This window comes from Brachyistius frenatus, unplaced genomic scaffold (assembly GCF_029030835.1).
Source record: "Brachyistius frenatus isolate BFR_SWC_R1_liver_20210118 unplaced genomic scaffold, ASM2903083v1 Contig_1, whole genome shotgun sequence".
NCBI lineage: Eukaryota > Metazoa > Chordata > Actinopteri > Embiotocidae > Brachyistius > Brachyistius frenatus.
Window position 1 is genome coordinate 6,290,753 of NW_027210600.1, and position 19,149 is coordinate 6,309,901.

General features: G+C 40.8%; 1 protein-coding gene across 1 annotated transcript; it reads left to right on the plus strand.

The window, feature by feature from the left end:
- The first annotated feature begins 505 nt into the window (after window positions 1-505).
- Window positions 506-19,149, plus strand: LOC138630858 (beta-galactosidase-1-like protein 2). The gene is made up of 19 exons (XM_069715505.1): window positions 506-1,001; window positions 1,595-1,780; window positions 2,065-2,133; window positions 2,537-2,632; window positions 3,417-3,525; window positions 3,985-4,077; window positions 4,273-4,354; window positions 5,102-5,166; window positions 5,554-5,638; window positions 8,704-8,847; window positions 9,701-9,781; window positions 12,132-12,238; window positions 14,176-14,322; window positions 14,738-14,809; window positions 15,167-15,245; window positions 15,395-15,482; window positions 16,992-17,106; window positions 17,844-17,960; window positions 18,811-19,149. The coding sequence occupies exons 1-19, from the start codon at window positions 877-879 to the stop codon at window positions 18,895-18,897; spliced, it is 1,947 nt and encodes a 648-aa protein (XP_069571606.1). The 5' UTR covers window positions 506-876; the 3' UTR covers window positions 18,898-19,149.

Here is a 19,149-nt window from a genome sequence, read left to right on the forward strand (position 1 = left end):
ACACAGTAATGTTGGCCTCATGATCCCCTGCAGGTATTAGCATGAATGTACTGATGCCCTCTAGTGGCTGTAAATGTAATCACCCACAGATAAGGGACAGTGTGCTATTGCAATAAATTACTGTGAAGAAGCATAAATTACAGAATGACAGGATATTAAAATTTGCAGAAAATATTTTCTTATTTATCTTGTGCGCATTAGATAAGCCTGATTACTTTGTTCCCAAAAGATAAGCGGCTCCTTAGAAGAAAAAGTAATTCACTAAAATTGAGCTGGATAACTAAGGGATCCAAAATACGGATATAAATATTCCCTCCAAATTTGGTAAATGCAGAAGAAAAAAAACCAATTCCCGCATGAAAATAATTAACGAAAAAGACTTATGATATTAATAGATCTGTTTGGATGCGTGATATGTGTTTTTTTTTTTCTGCGTTTCTTTAAAGCAGCAGAGTTTTGTGACGGTCCCTGAACAAGACTCGTAGTAGTCCTCGCGTGCAGCTTCAGTAAACTGAAGTTTTATAATATTACCGCCAGATTCTTCTGAAAAATACCGTCTTCAGTGGCTTCTACAGCAGGAAACCAACTTTTACATTTTCAGACCATGTTTCTTTTTCTTCCACAATTAATCCCGGAAGTACGAGTTAAAAAGCAGCGCGACTTCATCGTCGTTACCGCAGCTAATTGCGAAATTAGTTTTGCGAAACTTAATTTTCCGGTGACGACGAGGTCAGCGTAACGTCTGTGTGACAGCCCCCCCCCCACCCCCCCGGGTCGGACCGGTCCAGAAAGAAGAGGCTCGGGAGAGGTGTTTCAGAAGAAGACGGGACCTTTTTGAGATATGCGCTTAGATCCGTCTAAACAGAAGAAACCTACATGGAGCAGCTGTCACCGCTAATGGAAAGCTCGTCGGTGTTTAGTGTTCGTCTGTCCCTGAAGCAACGGTATTTTCTCCTGCTCTGCGTTGCTGCCGCAGCCATCATTGTTTATCAGTTCACCAGGTAAGACAAACCGGTTCAAGGAAAGCAATATAGCCAGCTCTTAATAAAGGAGTCGCCCAATGGCTCTGGACATCTTTTCACTTCATGCTTAAATGTGTTTGTTCGGTCACGCTGCGGCGCCAATTCAGGAGCCGTCGCTCAGCTTCGTTGCTAAGAGACCAACCGCGGGTCACCTGTGAACTTTCACCCGGTTCACCTGTGAACATCGATACGCAACTAAGCCACCTGTCACTCGTGTTAGACCTCCGTTTCTCTCAGTTGGTCGCCGTGTCTCGCCTGAGATCTGCGGAGTCAGGAGATCAAGTTGGTGTGGTGTCATTCTGTTTGAATTATTTACGTGGACACGTGGAGGGGAGCTCTGTGACATGATGCGTTTGATTAGTTGGCAAAAATCCTACACAGGATAATTAAAATGTACAACAGCAGCCACCTCATGCCACCATGACTCTGTCAAGGATATTTCTAAACAGGTGCACCTGGACTTTAAGCACTTAGCTCAGATCAAACATGTCTGAAGTGTCTCCATATAGCTTTTAATTCAGCCGCACTCGTTCAGCAAGTTCTTCAGCTGTGAACTGTGTTTTACCCGACAGGAATGTCCCTGAAGCGGGAAGGATGAGCCGTGTGGAGGGTCTGAGAGCCGACTCGTCTCAGTTCACTCTGGAGGGAGAGCCCTTCCGCATCCTGGGAGGCTCCATCCATTACTTCAGAGTCCCCCGAGCCTACTGGGAGGACCGGCTGCTGAAGATGAAGGCCTGTGGCCTCAATACTCTCACAACGTAGGCTCCGACTCACAGCCGGCTGACTAAAGCACGAGGATGAATAGTGTTAGATTTTACTGGAGAAGAAGATCAAATCCGCAGACACGGATCAAATCAAATCTGAGAAGAGCGAAGCCAAACAAACAAAATTAATTAGTCACAAGTTTATGAAGTACAAAAGGGCAAATCTAATGTAATTTTTACCCCCCCAAAAAGTCTGAAACCGCTGAAATTGATTACCACTGAAACATTAAAACCATGTAAAAAAACAAACAAACAACAGCTTTATTTCTTTTTTTCAGATATGTGCCTTGGAACCTGCATGAGCCTGAACGAGGGGTCTTCAACTTTGAGAATGAGCTGGATTTAGAGTAAGGACTGTCAGGGAGTGAATGAACTCCTGCAGATGGCACTGTTGCACTGCAAAGCAGGAATAACGTGGCACTGCTGAGAAATGCTTTTGATTAATTAGTGGCACACTTTCAGTGTCAGTGATTGTTGATTTATTGATTATGTGGGCTTCGATCCATCAAACGTGTCGCTTGGTATCAAAGTGATTCAAAAATATATGCCGTCTCACAATGGGAAAGATTTTGTTTGAAAAGAGTGGAATAATTTAGAATTGATAATATATAATTTGTAATTCGACATCAGCTCTGTTTTAAATAGAGAAGGATTATCTGGCTTCAGTTTTTATTGTCAGTCGTAAACATTTTAAAGCCACCGTTTTGATAATTGACTGCTTATTTTCCACCTTTTGCGTCTTACTCCTAGAACCTACCTCCACCTTGCAGCCAGCTTGGGCCTCTGGGTAATCCTACGTCCAGGACCATACATCTGTGCTGAATGGGATTTAGGTGGACTACCGAGGTGAAAACCCCAGAGCTGAAATTAAATGTTACCTTATATTCACAGATATTTTGTATGCCTCACAGCCACAGTAACATTGTGATGCATTATTTGGAAATATCCGGTGGGGTGCAAAGTAATCCCCTAAATTGGATTGGAAATGGATTGTTCACTCCCGTAATCTGTTAGTTAGCAGTGTCTTTGCTGCTGGCAAAATCCATTAAACTAAAAGTAATTATTTAAAGTGTGCCGATTTCGGGCCAGTTTCACCAGCTGTGTTCCAATTGGAAAGGAATATGTTTTGTTTTGGCGGTCGACCTGACAGGGGTTTACATATGATACAACATACAGAATAAGAGTAGGAGGCATTAAACATCAGTTGAGTTAACCACTAATGTTACTCAGGTGGAAGTCACTGATGACTACCACCAGAAATTTAGTGAGGTTTCAGCGAGAACAATAATAAAATATGACAGGAACATCTCTCTGGGGGGATGAATTATTTCACCTCTGTAATCAAAATAGATTCAGACAGATGATCGGGTAATAGTTGGCACGAAAAGACTGGAAGTGGATATTTTTGCCCTCGGGGAACGTGAGATTGAGGTAATATTATTTGATAATCATCAAATCAGAGTGTTTTTAGGGACACACAGTGAAGCATGACTTCCTTTGCTCTGTATTTTAAGATAGTCATGCTTAGGTTTGGTGCGATTATCTTTAAGAACCCAAAGAGAGGTCGCAGCTCAGCGCCTTCAGGGACTTGTTTGTGATATGTTTTGGTTTTGCTGTGATTTCCTTTCAGTTGGCTGCTACGAGATCAGAACATGAGACTGAGGACAACCTACTCCGGATTCACTGATGCAGTCAACTCCTTCTTTGATCATCTTCTCAAGAAAGTAGTCCCACATCAGGTCATTTTCATTTGAGTTTACTTTAAATTTCAAAATGTAAGGTTGCTGACTTTCGTAACTAAAAGGTACTTGTCAACCTATGAACAGAGGAAGATTATGAAGTGGAGAAAATTATGTTCTTGACTATTCTAAAACGATTACACATTTATAAACACAATCACATTTAATCACCATGTATTTTTGTTATTATTTCCTAAAATACTGGGCCATAATTAGCTACGGTTGAGTGGATTTTAACCAATGTTAGCAGTGCCCATAATGGTTATCATGCAAACTTGAGTTCTTCAACTTGTGTCTTCAGAGCCTTATTTTCTTTTTATCAGCTCCATGCATCATTTAACACTCTGATTTCCATTTCACACTCTTTTTAGAATTCAGCTGTACTGAGGGTAGAAATGGTCAATAACGGGTGCCAAGCTCTAATATGTGTCCTCTATTCATTGGCTAATTAATGCGCAGTACTCCAAGGGTGGCCCAATTATAGCAGTTCAAGTGGAGAATGAATATGGCTCCTATGCTAAAGATGAAGAATATATGCCTTTCATCGAGGAGGTAAGAAACACGGTTATAAATTATTGCAATAATATCAGTAGCTCATAAAAGAAACGGTACTTGTTTACTTACTTTGCTCACTCACACTCCTTTTCACTCTCTTTCAAAGAAAAGAAAGAAACATCAACAATTACACCTTCAAAAAGAACCCCAACTGTTTTGTTTAGTTGCCTCTTTAATCCCTCGTCTTCCCAGGCATTATTGTCAAGGGGCATCACAGAGCTGCTGATGACCTCGGACAACAAGGAAGGGCTAAAGCTTGGAGGAGTGAAAGCAGGTATTGTCAGATAGGCTGACAGACCAAAAAAAGTCTGCACATAATCAAACACGCATGTATAAAGTAAGTTGGTTGGCGTGTGGTGTTTTTATGCACAATGGCAAGAGGTCTAAGCCAAGGGCAGCCCGGTGTCATGCAGCCACAGTTCTGAACCAAATTTCACACACAGAGGATTCTGTGTTGCACCAGAAAGCTGTTTTTCTTGCATTTTACATAAATAATGCAGTGCAAGAAAAACAAGTCTTATTTTCTGTCTTTTCTTTGACTCGTATATTATCTTAATGCATAGGTGTTAGTCCCCATTATGTTGAAGCCATATTATGTTCGGTCTATACTTCTGTCATATATGTTTCTGTATTTATTATCATTCACTGTATCGACATTATGCATATAATTACAGGACAGGATCCACCAGGGTAATTTATAATGAACTGTCCCCTGGGAATTCATAAAATATTTAAATGCATCTCCATAATCATTTGTATATATTGTGGGTGTTTAATACCCGTGATTTGCATGTTATATATACGCTGGACTGTGAACAGCTGAAGTCCACAGCCCTGCTAAAGCTGGCATTCGAGCCATAGCCTGTCTTTTAACTTTGTGAATTAAAGGTGTTTGGTTTCAAATGGACTACTAATTGGTCTTTCCATGTAATAGTTTGAGTGGTTTCTCTAAACAGTCTGATATTGTTGTGTTTTTTTTTTTTTTTTTTAACCCAATATTGCTCTTCTTTTTTGTTGGAAGCACTGGAAACCATCAATTTTCAGAAACTGAAAGCAGATGACATCAAGTATCTGGATGGAATACAAGTGAGTCTTGACTGTGTGGCACAAAACGTTCACTGTTTGGTCTTCATCCATTTCATTTTTCTTAAATTTATGTCGGCCAATTTTGGAGTTGATCATGACAAGTTTTATTCTACACTGAATACATAATTAGAAACCATTGTTTGTTTCAATGAATAGACTATTCAGGTAGAGTGAAAATGCAGGGCTAAAACCAGCTTGAAATAAAGAGCTGTAAATAATATTTTTTTTATTTCAGACAATTTATTCAAGGCTTGTGTTACTACAATCAGCGTGGGTAGTGAAAGAAACTGAAAGGGCAAACAGAAATATCTCTTTTTGTGTTGAGTGTGTGTTGCTTTCCCAAACTGTCACACCGTAAGTAGGACTAAACCCTTTTTCTCCTCTTAGCCTCAGAAACCGAAGATGGTGATGGAGTACTGGTCTGGTTGGTTTGACCTCCTAGGGGGCCTTCATCATGTGTACACTGCTGAGGGTAACACAGAGTCCTTTATTTTTTAAATAAAAGACTGTTTTTTTTTTTTTTTCTTTAGAGAGAAATGCAGGATCCAAGATAAGAGCAAGACAGACGTTCACATGAGGGTTAGACAGGTTTTCTGCTGATGGATTCTTTGTTGAGGGTAAAACAGTTGCTTCCTGTACACAGCGTCAAATAATAGCGTCTAAATTTAGATTGGGAGAAGACAGGCTTTGTGCTGCAAGCTACTACATTATCTCTGAAGGGAAAACAGACTGTCTTGAGGGGAAGACAGACTCTCAGTGCCTGAGGGTTCGAAAGACTTAAATGTACAAAACCTATGATTTTTAGTTTAAAATATTCAAAAATGTTTCCTAAAATTATCTGCCGAATGTGGAAAAAAAACAAAAACATTTTTGACTGTAGACAAAGACGTCTATGTATTGTATTGCAGAAATATCGACTGACGTTAGCATGCTAACCAGCTATTCCCGGCCCATCTCATCTCGTAGCACCATCCAGCACCTCAACAGGCCGTAGTGAGTCACTGTTGTGTGCGGTCTGCCCTCAGTCCAACATGAGAGGAAGGAGTCATTGCGTATTTCAACGTTTTATTCGAAATACAATTGAACAATAAACACAATGATGGCTGAAACAACTCACAACGTTTCTTCTAAATCTGGTGAGTTAACAGTTGTTAATGCCAAAGGTGGATTTGCAGTTATGGCTTATAAAGATAGCAACTGTATAACGTTTCCGCCTGTTAACATGTTAATATAGCTGTTTGTTGATGCACCGTTTAAAGCAGTTCGAACAGCAGTGTATGAGTAGTTCAAGTAGCTCGTCATCTAGCAATCTACCAATTTGAAGCAACTTTATACAGCAAAAAAACAACAACAAACAAAACAGGCGTACCGACCTTGTTTAGACAAAGATCTCGTCCGGGGATCTTGGATTTTTAGTAACACAAACCGTACCAAACAACATTTTAAATCTATCTATCTATCTATCTATCTATCTATCTATCTATCTATCTATCTATCTATCTATCTATCTATCTATCTATCTATCTATCTATCTATCTATCTATCTATCTATCTATCTATATAAAAAAGCCAACTAATAACTAACGGTGGGGTAAAAATATGCAAAATTTGACCAAGCGCCGGACTGAGTGCAGACTGGATGCTACAGTGACCCACTATCACCTCATAATGTACAAAGTGGTAGTCAAATCCTCCAGAGTGCACCTTTTTAAGACAAACCTTCTTTTAGCCGTGGATGAAATAGTCTGTTCCAGGGAAAAGCCTGGGTAAGGACAAACTCACTGCTGTGGGGGCTCTGTGAGATAAATCCCTCGGGCTCGATCACTATGGCTCCTCCACAAAAGGCACAGAGCCCACTCACTGCATCTGGGATGTACAGCTCAGCATATGGTCATTTTTGTACTGGGTCTTTTTCAGAGATTTATATAGTTTTCATGGATGACAGGTTGTATGTATCCAATCCTCTTAACTTTGTCTCTGGATATTTGATATCTAATCAGGGGGCAGAATTTCAAATACTTTGAAAGATATGCGCCACTGATTCTGTCTGATTCTCCTGAACTCTGATGAAGGTGTTAGGCCTCCCACTTCCTCTGGATCCATGTGGTCCATATCCACCTAGTTGCTGTAGCTATACATTGGCCCGGTTCATGCGTCCTGGGTGATGTCAGGGAATATTCTCTATAAAATATACTTACTCTAGAGTAGGAACTACAGATGATAAATAAATGTAATGTAGTCAAAAGTATGTCATTATATCAAATGTGATGGGGTTGAAGTTTAAAGTAGCACCAAATGCAAATATTCAAGTGAAATAAGAGTTCCTCAGAAGTAGAAAAGGGCCAGTAAATTTTTGATTAATAAATAATACATTTTCCCATTAGTTGTTTCAGTCACATATTACAAACACGTATGCCATAAGTTATTTAGGCAGGATCACCTTGTCCTGGCTGCTTTAAAAGTATAAAAAGTCAAATTATAATATTCATATTAAAGAGCCAGTGTACTTGTATGTACTCTACGCTGTCCCACATATCAGCCATGTAACATGGTCCACATGGTACGCCTAGGAGGGTGATATTTTTAGTCCAATGTACAACCATGACATATATTCACAAACGTGATAGCACCTTTTTTTTTTTTTTTTTTTTTACAATTGTAAAGATGAATGGCAGTCACAATAGCCTGGTATTACCACCGTGAGTGCTCTCAGAGATATCCTTTTTCAAACATACAGTGCAGAGACTCAAGCCTCCTTTTTACCCCCGTCATTCCCAGCAGCCATTCACCTCTCAAAAAGAAAATGTTCTGGAAATGAAAGAGCCAGCCGCCTTGCTTCCTTATGTATTTTCTCCTCAGTGAGAAAGGGAAAAGGGAAATAAAAGACCCTCGCTATACAGAAAGTGTCACAGCAATGAAACGAATACTGGAATATTCAGAGGGGATTCATGTCCTTGACAGTTCAGTGCTCTGCAGACTGCAGCATGCCCAGCAGTTGGTCACAGCTAGTGGCACCACTATGAAACCAACCGAGTCCGGCTCTGCCACTCAATCTGCCCAATTATTATTCACTAAGGCTCATGGCCTTGATTCAAATCATTAAACTCGGTCCAATTTCACTGCTAAGGTTCAATTGGAATTCTTAATTACTTGCTCTGCTATGCTCAATGCAAAACATAGGTGGCTAATTTGTGCAGGTAGGTAGGCCATTTTATGGGTGTGATCATTGCCCCGTAAGGAATTATAGTAACCTGTAATAGGACGTGTGACTGAGGTCCTTTTTTTAATTCAATTGACTTGGAATTGAGGGCAAAAGGATTATTGAAACAGTGTCTCTGGCTTGTTAAAGCTGAAGTTAAATTGTTTTTTTTTTTTTATACTTTTGCTAAACAGAAACACTGCTTGTTACCAAGTATTAATGTTTAGCTTTGTGTTTGCTCTTCTCTGATTCAATCACTGGTCTTATTGCTATAATTAAGATAAAGTAAACACTTTTTCAATGAAGTTTTGTTTGTCTCGTTCACTTTTTTTTGACAGACATGTTACCTGTGGTCACAGAAATACTTAAGCTGGACATGTCCATCAACCTTTACATGTTCCATGGAGGGACGAATTTTGGCTTCATGAATGGGGCATCTGCTGTTGGAATATCAGCACAGAAACCCACGGTGACAAGCTACGGTATGTGTAACCAATTTGTGTTTATCCATCAAACTGGCCAGCATTTACCAGCATTTAAATCAACACAATTCCCTGTAATAGTCAGTAGGACAATTGACTGATACAGGCTGACTTATCATTTGTTTAACTAGCTCCTGCCACAAGGTTTTAGCACAAAACTGCACATTCACAAGTACTTTTACTTGTTTTATTCTAATGATCAAAGCTGCTCCACATGCTGATGCTGATCCACAATACGCTAAATTATGCTCGTTTCATGTGCATACAACAATCACTAACCTCATTGAAATAGAGCCTGGTCCTGTTTTCCTGCTTCACCGGGACATGTCAATTATACAGGTATATTACAACATGATTAGAGTATTGGAAAACGTCTGTAGATGGCACTATCCCTATTCAGCAGCCTCTGACCTTCTTCGGCTGCTGAGAAACTTGAATATGCAGTGCACACAAATGAATTCATTAGCTAATATAATGCATGGGAAATGTAAATTAAAGATGCTACAATGGGTTTTATGTGCTCCTCCAGGGTACTTAACATTGTAATGACCTCATTCTTCACAAAGGAGGAGAATTCTGTCAACACCTCTGCGGTAAACACGACCACCTCTGACCTTCAGCAGTCTTCGTACCTCTGTTTACTCCTCTGAATGCCTCTCTTTTTTTTTTTTTTTTTTTTTTGCCTCAAAGAGGCTCCATTTGCTGTCAAGATAAAGCAGAATGTGTCCCGGCCCGCTGCTGTCTCATGATGTTTGATAGGGGAGCGCAGTGAAAGCAACTGCCAGGGTAAGAGGCATCCCTGCCTCTCTCCGGCTCCCGAGTCCTGCTGTTCTGATAGCGCATTATCTTTCAGATTACGATGCTCCATTATCCGAGGCTGGGGATTACACCACCAAGTACCATCTTCTGAGGAATTTATTCAGCCACTACCACAGTGAGTGTTGTGTGTTGTTGCTGATGGGCCCCACATCTTCTGTCTCGCTTTCTCTCCTCCTGCTTTCATCTCCCCACTTAACTTAATTCTCCTTGTGAAACCTGTCCTCCGTTGGCTAAAGCAGGATAACTTTGCATATGATTACAGGCAGGGATTAGACATGGGTTTTTGTGTGTGTTTTTGTGCATGTGGTGAGATTTCGGCCCAAATCAAAGACCCTCAATGATTGCCCGTTGAGGAAAATAACATGCTAGGCCTTGTGTCGTGTTTTTTTTGTGGATGCAGTTTTGCCTGTTTGGAAAACAATTTTTTTTTGTGGTTGGGGGCAGAAGTCTCAAGTGTTTTTCGTGGCTGGGACTGGCTGTTGGCAATCTGGGATTGAATCCAGCACAACAAAGTCATAATTTTCCCAGCGTTGTGGTGATTGGAGATGAATATGAAAGGCTGCGTCTGCGTGATTCATCCTAGTGTTTTGTAGTCTGCTGAACAATAAGCAGTGGCCTGGATATGAGAGTGAATCTGAGAATGCTTTGTGTTGTACTCGGCAACCACAAACACATGACCCAATTCTGTAATTAGATCAGCCTGATATTTTATTATCGTGTGGTTGTCAAATCATATACATTGTGCCGGTTACTCTTTGCCCTGTGGGGCTGTTTTGGCATAACTTTGCATGGAGTCAGGCTGATCTGTCAAAGGTCGAACACTAATCATGGCTCTTGAAATAAACCTGTGACTTACAGTATATGCTTTAGGGGTTTGTTATTATTTAGCTGCTGTCAGACATTGCAAAAATGCAGTAATTAACAAGCTACAAACACATCTTGACTACACACTGTCTGTCTGTCTTTGCAGTGTGCTAGCTTGCTATTGATGTTACTTTATCATCTTAAAGCTTTTTAACATCCAGATGATTCATTCTTGGACTCAACCACTGACAATTTCCTGTGAAGCAAGGCAGAAGTCAAGAACAAGGAAATCTGAACACTATCAGCATATTTCTACATCTACAGTTGGGGCTGACATGAAATTTCAGTTCATGATTAATTGTCATACCAATAACTGCGATAAACGTTGTAATTCTCTTTTCCTGTTCAGTGAATAGATGTTTAATGGATCTTCTTCATAAGGTGTTTGAGTATTATTAAATTGCAATTAGGCTTATATAATAATAGTGGTATATACAGAAGAAGGAGGTACAATGAAATGATGTCATCACAAGAGTGCCAATCAAACCTCAAATGGTAGAAAACTGTGTGGCAATAGTTATGGTAATATGACGTTTCTGTTTTATCCAGCTGAAAGGAAACGATTTTAATAATTGTGCTAAATCATTGCTGTCGGCCGAAATTTGGCGATTTTACAATAATTTTGACTGGCCCGCATATCGTGGGATTAAAAAAATGCACATCATTTGTGAGAACATGTGGGAAAAAGTCCAAATCTATGACCTAGCCGAATAAAAATGTCTTCTCGGTCCTCCTATGTTAGATCTGACAGTTGCCACTACTATAGGCAGTGGCTTGTAAGCATTGGAGAGAGCTCTTTTTAGAGAAAGGTGTTGGCCATTGTCCTCAAAGCGTTCTCAAGCGATCCAGCTGTTACCACTTGGTGATAAGAAAATGCCGTCAAGCATTTTCCAGAGGGACTGCTAGTGTCTCTGCATGCTTTAACACCTTTTAAAAGCTGTCGGAGGGCACGGCCAGCCACTGTTAATCGGTGTAAAGAGACTGTTTCGTAAACCGGAACACAAACTGGAGGCTGCCGGGGAGGGAGAGTGTCTCACCCACGGAGCCTTAAAAAGCAGTTTGCGAGGGACAGGTTGCATTTATGTTTGGCACCGAGCGATTCCTGCGCTGGAGAATATAAAGACTTCTACAACAGAATGGAGAATGGGACCGTCGGCTTTAACAGTGCGGGAGGGGGTTCACTAGGTTTTTGGATGTTTTAGTAGATTGTTTTGCGTGCCAAATAAAACACACCTTGCTTTTTAGTATCCAGAACATTGTTTTACTTTGCTTTTAGGATTAACACGCACGGTTTACAAGCAGCTCTTGCTCTCTTTTGTTCCGTTATGTGATATTTAGATCCGTTGATGCCAGTTTTCAGATGTCCACGACTGCATTTGCACGTGCTTAAAAACGTATAGACTCGCGTGTAATTTGTGTTTTTAGTGAACATGTGTGTATACGTACTTTTGACTCGTAGATAACATAATTACACTTTTACGTGACTCTTTGGGATCCCATGGGTAAAAAAAAAAAAAAAAAAAAAAAAAAGGATCGAGACAGACAAAACTGCAAGCTTAGTTTTACTCCTTTGTTTTTTTTGTTTTTGTTTTTTATTTTAGCTCAGCCTCTTCCTGAAATGCCCTCTGTTCGGGAGAGGAGAGTGTACCAGCCTGCTGTCATCCAGCAGCACCTGTCTCTGTGGGACAGTCTGCATTTCACTGACAAGGTGAGCCACAGACACGCGGAGAATGCCTGGACTTAAGCCAAACCTCCCCCCCCACACACCTTCCCTTCCCCCCCAAAACCATTCTTATTCAGCTAGTTAGGTGGAGCTCAGCTGTGTGAATAAATGTTAGTGTCCAAGAGCTACTTGCAACTTTCATTTTGTCAAAGTAGTTCTTAAAAAAAAGTGGAAAAAAGATCGGTGTAGATTGCAACAACATTATATACAATTCTTGATACATAAGTAATTAAACCAAGCCAAGTCAACTTTTAGAAAATCTGCTGTTAGATGTGTGAATGTGCAGCCAGGGACGCTTTTTCTTTGACTTAAAAAGTGCTTTCTCCTGCTCTGCGATCTTTGCTTTTGCACACGGGTTTCTCAACTCTGATTCCTTAAGAGTGTTTGAGCCTGAGGTCGGGTGTATTTACAGCACAGGCTGCTTTTCACATCTGCCTACTCAGCGCAAAGCTTCTGCTCATCCAAATTATCGCGTGTTAAATCTGCTATCTAGTTGCTACCACTGAAATTTGTCACCTGCTATTTTAGCCATATTTTGCAAATGATGGCAACAACCGCAGCATTATGACAGTAATCACTTGTGTTCTTGTTAGTTTTTTCTTGCTATTTATTCTTGAAAGACATTTGAACAGGTCAGTTACGATTTATTGAAGGCGTGTCGGTGCTCCGGTTTGCCATAAAAGTCCATGTGTTTACCTCAAGCAAAGCTTCACCTCCTATCTGTCATTGCGCAGCCATTACAGCCATTATAACGAAAATAACCAACAAAACAAATGATAGAAATGAAATGCAATGTTAAGCCAGAACAACCCACAAGAAAAATACATGAGCAGTGTATGACTGCTGCTATATAAAAATTAAGATCAAAATTAAATTAGGCCTCATCTGGAAATTCTGGAGAAAACAAACATGTTTTTCATCGAGATTTGGATATAGGTAGTGAAGCCGATGACATAAACTGAAATATTAAGCATCTCACGATATACTATAACATGGGTCACATGTCGCACTAATATAGCAGATATTTTATATGTAGATAAATTGATAGAAAAACGAAAATTGAAGCTTCGGTGAGCCGTTGTCCATCATTAGCTTTATTTCCTGGACCAAATGAAAAGCCTGAGCAGGGAAATGAATGAGCAACAATCCTCCCTTAATGGCGGAGCCCCTTAGTAAGACATTTCCCCCGAAGCTACCTCAGTGGCGGCCGTAAGGCAGATTGCTGTGGAAGTAACATCTGAATGCAACAGAAAAAAACTGACTGGTTAAGCAACCTCTTTGGAAGATACATGACGGCTCGCTTTCATGTACACTCGTCGAGTTTAGCCATTTACACCGTGCTCCTCCGTGGCATTTATATTCCAACCAGATGTAGCACGTCTGGCAGTTGCTTGCAACATTAATTATTCACTCCCCGTCGCAATAATTTGCTTCCCTCTGAGACGACAATTGCTTTGCCCCTGACCAGCCACACACCAAAAGAGGGTTTTCTCTTCAGCGGCCTCAAGGAGACTGAGTGGGTTGCCTGAGTTTTATATTGTATCTGTGCGTTTGAAGGTATGTGGTTAATCGTGCCGCAGCAGGGAGTGTTTATTGTCTTTTGAAGAAAGGCATAATGCACCTCCCATGGGTAAGCAAGAGAATGCAGCTGAATGAAAACACCGCTCTGAACGCCAGAAAGGAAAGCTTCGTTAGGTTTCATAAATAATCACTTAGGATCAAGCCATCTGGCGAGTCCCATCTGCATTGACCGTTTCTGTAAATTCAAATATCATCAAATAAAGCAAACGTTACGTAACCGTGTCAACATTTGACATTTCTAAAAAAAAAAAAAAAAAAAGAATTCCAGCAGCAAATTTAAAGACATTGTATATTGAAGGTTTAAGTGTCTGTCTCAAGCTCTTCCTTTGCTGATTTCGTAGCCTTTTAAGTCGGAGAGGCCGGTGAACATGGAGAATCTCCCCGTCAACCGCAACAACGGCCAGTCGTACGGCTACACGCTGTACGAGACCACCATCACCAGCGGAGGAGCCCTCGACTCGCTGAACAACATCAGAGACAGAGCGCTGGTGAGGACAGAAGGACACACACCGTCATGAGGCAGCCACAATCACAACCTTTAACACGTTTCTTTTGTGAGAACGTCCGCACTTGGAAAGCTGCGGCCTGCTCGTCACACCGCTGATCAGTGTACTTGTGGACCGCAGTTGACAAAACTGAAGCTGTGACCAGTTGGTCTGATATTGACGGGCAGCTCTGAGGACATTTCCGGAGATGTCAGTGAAAGACAAAAACCTTTTGCGTTTCATTTTAGGGCAGGTGTTGCAGTCTTAAAAAAATATTCACGTCACGTCCCCCATAAGCCCGTAACAAAGATATTGCTCCTGCCGAGCCTTTGGCTAGCCGAGCAACATTCATGATTCCCATGGTTTTTGATGTGGCTATTTCCATTTGCATTTTTTATTATTTTATTTTTTTTTCCAGGTGTTTGTGGACAAACATTTCACTGGTGTTTTGGACTACAAGATACAAGAACTTGCACTACCTGATGGGAAGGTACCTTGTGAGCGTGTTTGTCCCTCTGTATGCAGTTTACACCCAGTCTGCTGTTTCAAAAGGATGAAGCTGTTAATATTTAACAACACGCAGCATGTGAAAGCTTCAGGGGATGCTGATGGATGTTTCTGGCAGCAAGGTCCCAGTGTAGCGCCAACAGCAAATCTTCATAAGACTGTTTATCTTGACAAATTTGAATAATCATCCTCAGCCTTACACACAGAGATTAGTTTTGATCAATTTCAAAATTCAGACCAGCCGAAAGGAACTTTGGCCTCCTTTTATTTTTGATGACTTCTTTCCATACATCTGTTTTTCAGTAATGCCTCTCGTGTTTTATGTATTTTCCCACTGAAGGGAAGAAGAACTCTAAGTTTACTGGTGGAGAATTGTGGGAGAGTGAATTATGGGAAAACCCTGGACGAGCAGCGCAAAGGTACAAATAGTTGCACAAACTGACGGCTTTGTAGACGTTCCAGTCAGCACAAAGATTTGTTTTCATTAGAGACCTTGAAAGAAACTAATTAACAGCATCCTAAGATCCATGAAAAAAAAACTAAAAGTAGCTTTGACTCACCTTTTCAGGTCTTGTCGGAGATATTCAGTTAAACAAGCGCCCCCTTCGAGACTTCATTATCCGAAGTCTGGATATGAAACCAGGCTTTGTAAAAAGGTTTGTGTCTTTCAATTATTATCCAGTTTCTCCTCGTGTTTGTGTTTCTCTGTCTTTACACCTGCCTGCCTCTTAGTCACTCCAGCTGATTATCTTCCTGCTTAACATAATTACATTGGGAACATGATGGCAAAATTCAGAAATCGAAACACACCCCTGTAATCCAGTGTCGAACAGGAGGTAAATTACATGCTTGGACTTCAAAGTTGCTCGTCAATGTTCAAGAGGCCCAATGTGATAGAAGACCTTAAACCGTTGTGTTTGTTGTTTATTTTTTCACCATAAAGAGTTACAGGACAAGATTTTCACAATACGCTATAAAGAACTCGCAGATTTTCAAATTACGCAAAGTGCAAGGCCAAACCTTCGGTGGCAGGTGGACTCAGTAGTGATATCACAACATTAAAAAGGGAAGTAAAACTTACAATTTACTTTAAGTTTGAGCTGCCATCGTGTGTCTGACAGCTCGAGCGTAAGATTTCAAAGCGGCGAGTCAATTAATATGCCATATCTGTTTCAAAGGGCTCAAACAGACCGTTTTTATATTCCTGATACGCTGGTCACATAAATTGCAAATATTTCCAGTGTGGCAGTCAGAAAAAGCAACACAGCATTATGACAAACTTGCTGCACCAACAATGTTGTGACAGATGACTGTTAACAGTCACAGTGCAGGCAGTTAATAGTACAATATGTTAACTGCACACCTTAGAAACTTTGCATTCAAAGCTGGACCACACAAATGCAAGCGCAGCATATAGACAGCTGAGCAATGGAAAATGGTCTGGGTGATTTACATTTGGGACACTTTTATATTTGTTTGATGCCAAGGTCCGTCTTAGAAATCAAAATGTCTGTTGCATACCGTTAAACGTGCCACCCATCCATAATAGTAATTATGTCTGGTATTTTCACAACAGTCAGAAGGTCATTTTGCACCCTGAGGCGCAGGTGCTTTTCCCTCCTGATGTTTCTATATTACAAGATTATATAATCCCTTCCCATACATCGCTATTGTCGCCAACACCCGTCATTATTTGTGACAAATATTTCCACAGATTATAAACGTCGGTCACTTTGTCACCTGCGTTAGTTCAATTAGAGGTTTATATTTGAACCGAGTTGAGCGTCTGTTGTAGATCTGCTATATTTGAAAGCCTTTCGATTTGGGACTCTCTGCCTATGATGAAATTGATTTCCCTCAGCATCCTCCTGTTGAGGCCTGAAGCCTTGTGTGACTGAAGGCCACAAATTCACACCTGCAAGAGGAGTTTTGATGTTATATCAACTTTTAGAATTTATTTTGAGGCGAAATATATCATGTTACTGAATCTGAAAATTTCCCCTGCCATTTACTGTAGGAAAATAAATATTGTATGGAGGACATGCTGAACTGCTGTCTGATAAACAGGTCTGCTAAAAGTAAAAATGGATAGATTTTTTTTTAATTTTTTTTTTTTAAATAACTTTTGCAACATGATGAACGCTGCTGATATTTGTGCTTTACAGACTTGAGCGTTCAGGCCACTGGATGTCTGTGCGACAGCGGCCCTCCTGCCCAGGGTTTTTCCAGGCCAAATTCTACGTGAACTCCTTTCCTAGGGACACCTTCCTCAAACTCCCCGTGAGTATCGGACAGCCAGTGAAGCTGCCGATCCAGTGCAGCACCGCAACAGATGATAGCCTCCAAAAACTGCCATGGCGTTTTTAATTTTTTTTTTTTTTTTAATGGTTCTTTCATTCAACAAAGAAATTAAACAATAAAACTATTTGCGGAACATATTTTGAATAGCATTGCAGACTTTCAGTGGTGTTCGTTTTTAATTTTGGCAAACCTCAGTAAAATTTTTTTATTAAGAATATCATTTCAAGCTAAGATGTTTATGAAACATGAATGTCAAGTTTGTATCAGCATATCAGCAAAGAATCCCCTGAGAAATCGGTCTTTGAGCAGCTCTATTGAGCACTGGCTCACTTATAATTCATTGGATAAATTTACACAATAATAATTCCTTTACTCTCGCAGTGAGATCAGATCATATCTTAAAAGCTTCTTTCAAGAAAAGGAGGTTTTGTTTCTATGCATTTCTTCATAATGCCGTTATTGATTGAAGCCAAGCACCTGTTGACCAGTCATTTCCCTCCTGTTGTACTGTACAGCATATCTGCACTGTGTGTGTGTATGTGTGTGTGTGTGTGTGTGTGCGTGTCTCACTCTCTGTGTCTGATTTGTAGAGAAGTTAAGAGCTGTAATTAATAACTACCAACAATGTACTGAGTGATGATATGAGAAAGGACGACTTGTATGTTTCTTGTTTTTCACCCATCAGCATGGTGAAGAGTTTGTGGTTGTGTTCACAGGGCTGGAACAAAGGTGTCGTGTTTATCAACGGCAAGAACTTGGGACGCTACTGGTCCATTGGTCCTCAGCAAACTCTCTATGTCCCGGGCCCCTGGCTTCACAGGGGGGACAACCAGGTGCCGTGTCTCATCTATACACACGTGTGCTTACCATTTAGGAAATGCATTTACCAAAGTCACTTTGGCTCATTGTAGCATTGACGGCCTCTGAGTTATTGACAAAATCTCAAACGCTACCTTAAAGTTTACAGTAAAATATAATGGTAAGTTGTAAAGGGGAAAACCTTTTGGTGTGGAAGTGAGAAACATTTAATTTATGCTGGATTCTTGGTATTGACCCCGCCCACGTCTGCATGTTGGCACATGACATTTTTGAAAGACAATTTCTCTCATGTCAATGATGTTTTGTCTTGTCTGACCACCAGTATAAACTTCAAAATACTGCATCTATATTGATCTACTGCAGAGCAAATAGAGCAAATGATCACATTCTCACACCGGACCAGTTGTCTGAATACGTGCTGGCTAAGTTTTGGACATTCACCGTTTCAATTCCTCGTGCTTTCCCAGATTTGAAGTACTCTTTCAAAAAAAAAAAAAAAAAAAAAAAAAATCGAGATAACCTGTGTATATTTTATAATTCTCCAAAAATGTTGCATTATTACCACCACTCACCTCCTCCAGCATGGCAAAACAGAAATCGTATCCCAGGTCAAGAGTTGCAAGTGTGCAGCTACCGATATTCATCGCTCTGTAACTTTGATGATGTTGAACTCTTCTGCAAGTTCTGGAAAAGGCCTGAAGCAACATCTGCTGTATCGCTGTTTCTCCCTCTTGCCTTTTCCTACTTTTCCTCTCTGTAAGTGCGTATATATTGACATCAGTGCTCCACCACCCACTCACGCCGTCCTTTCTTGACCTCGACTAAGATGGAATTTTTTTTAATTTTTTTTTTGCCTTGTCACAGGTCATAGTGTTTGAGGAGCAGGAAACAGATGGCAAAATCCAGTTCGCCAACAGCCCCGACTTTGGCATGACCGTTGACGTCCAGTGAGGACAAGAGGTGAGAGGGGGAGGAGGAAGAGGAGGAAGAGGAAGAGGAGGAAGAGGAGAAGGAGGAAGAGGAAGAGGAGGAGAAGGAAGAGGAGGAGGAGAAGGAGGAAGAGGAGGAAAAAGAGGAGAAGGAAGAGGAGGAGGAGGAAAAAGAGGAGGAAGAGGGGGAGGAGCAGCAGGAGGAGCTTGGGAGAACTCCACTGAAAGCGGTAAGCTTCATCTGCACAGGCACTGATGCATCCAGCAGCACTCA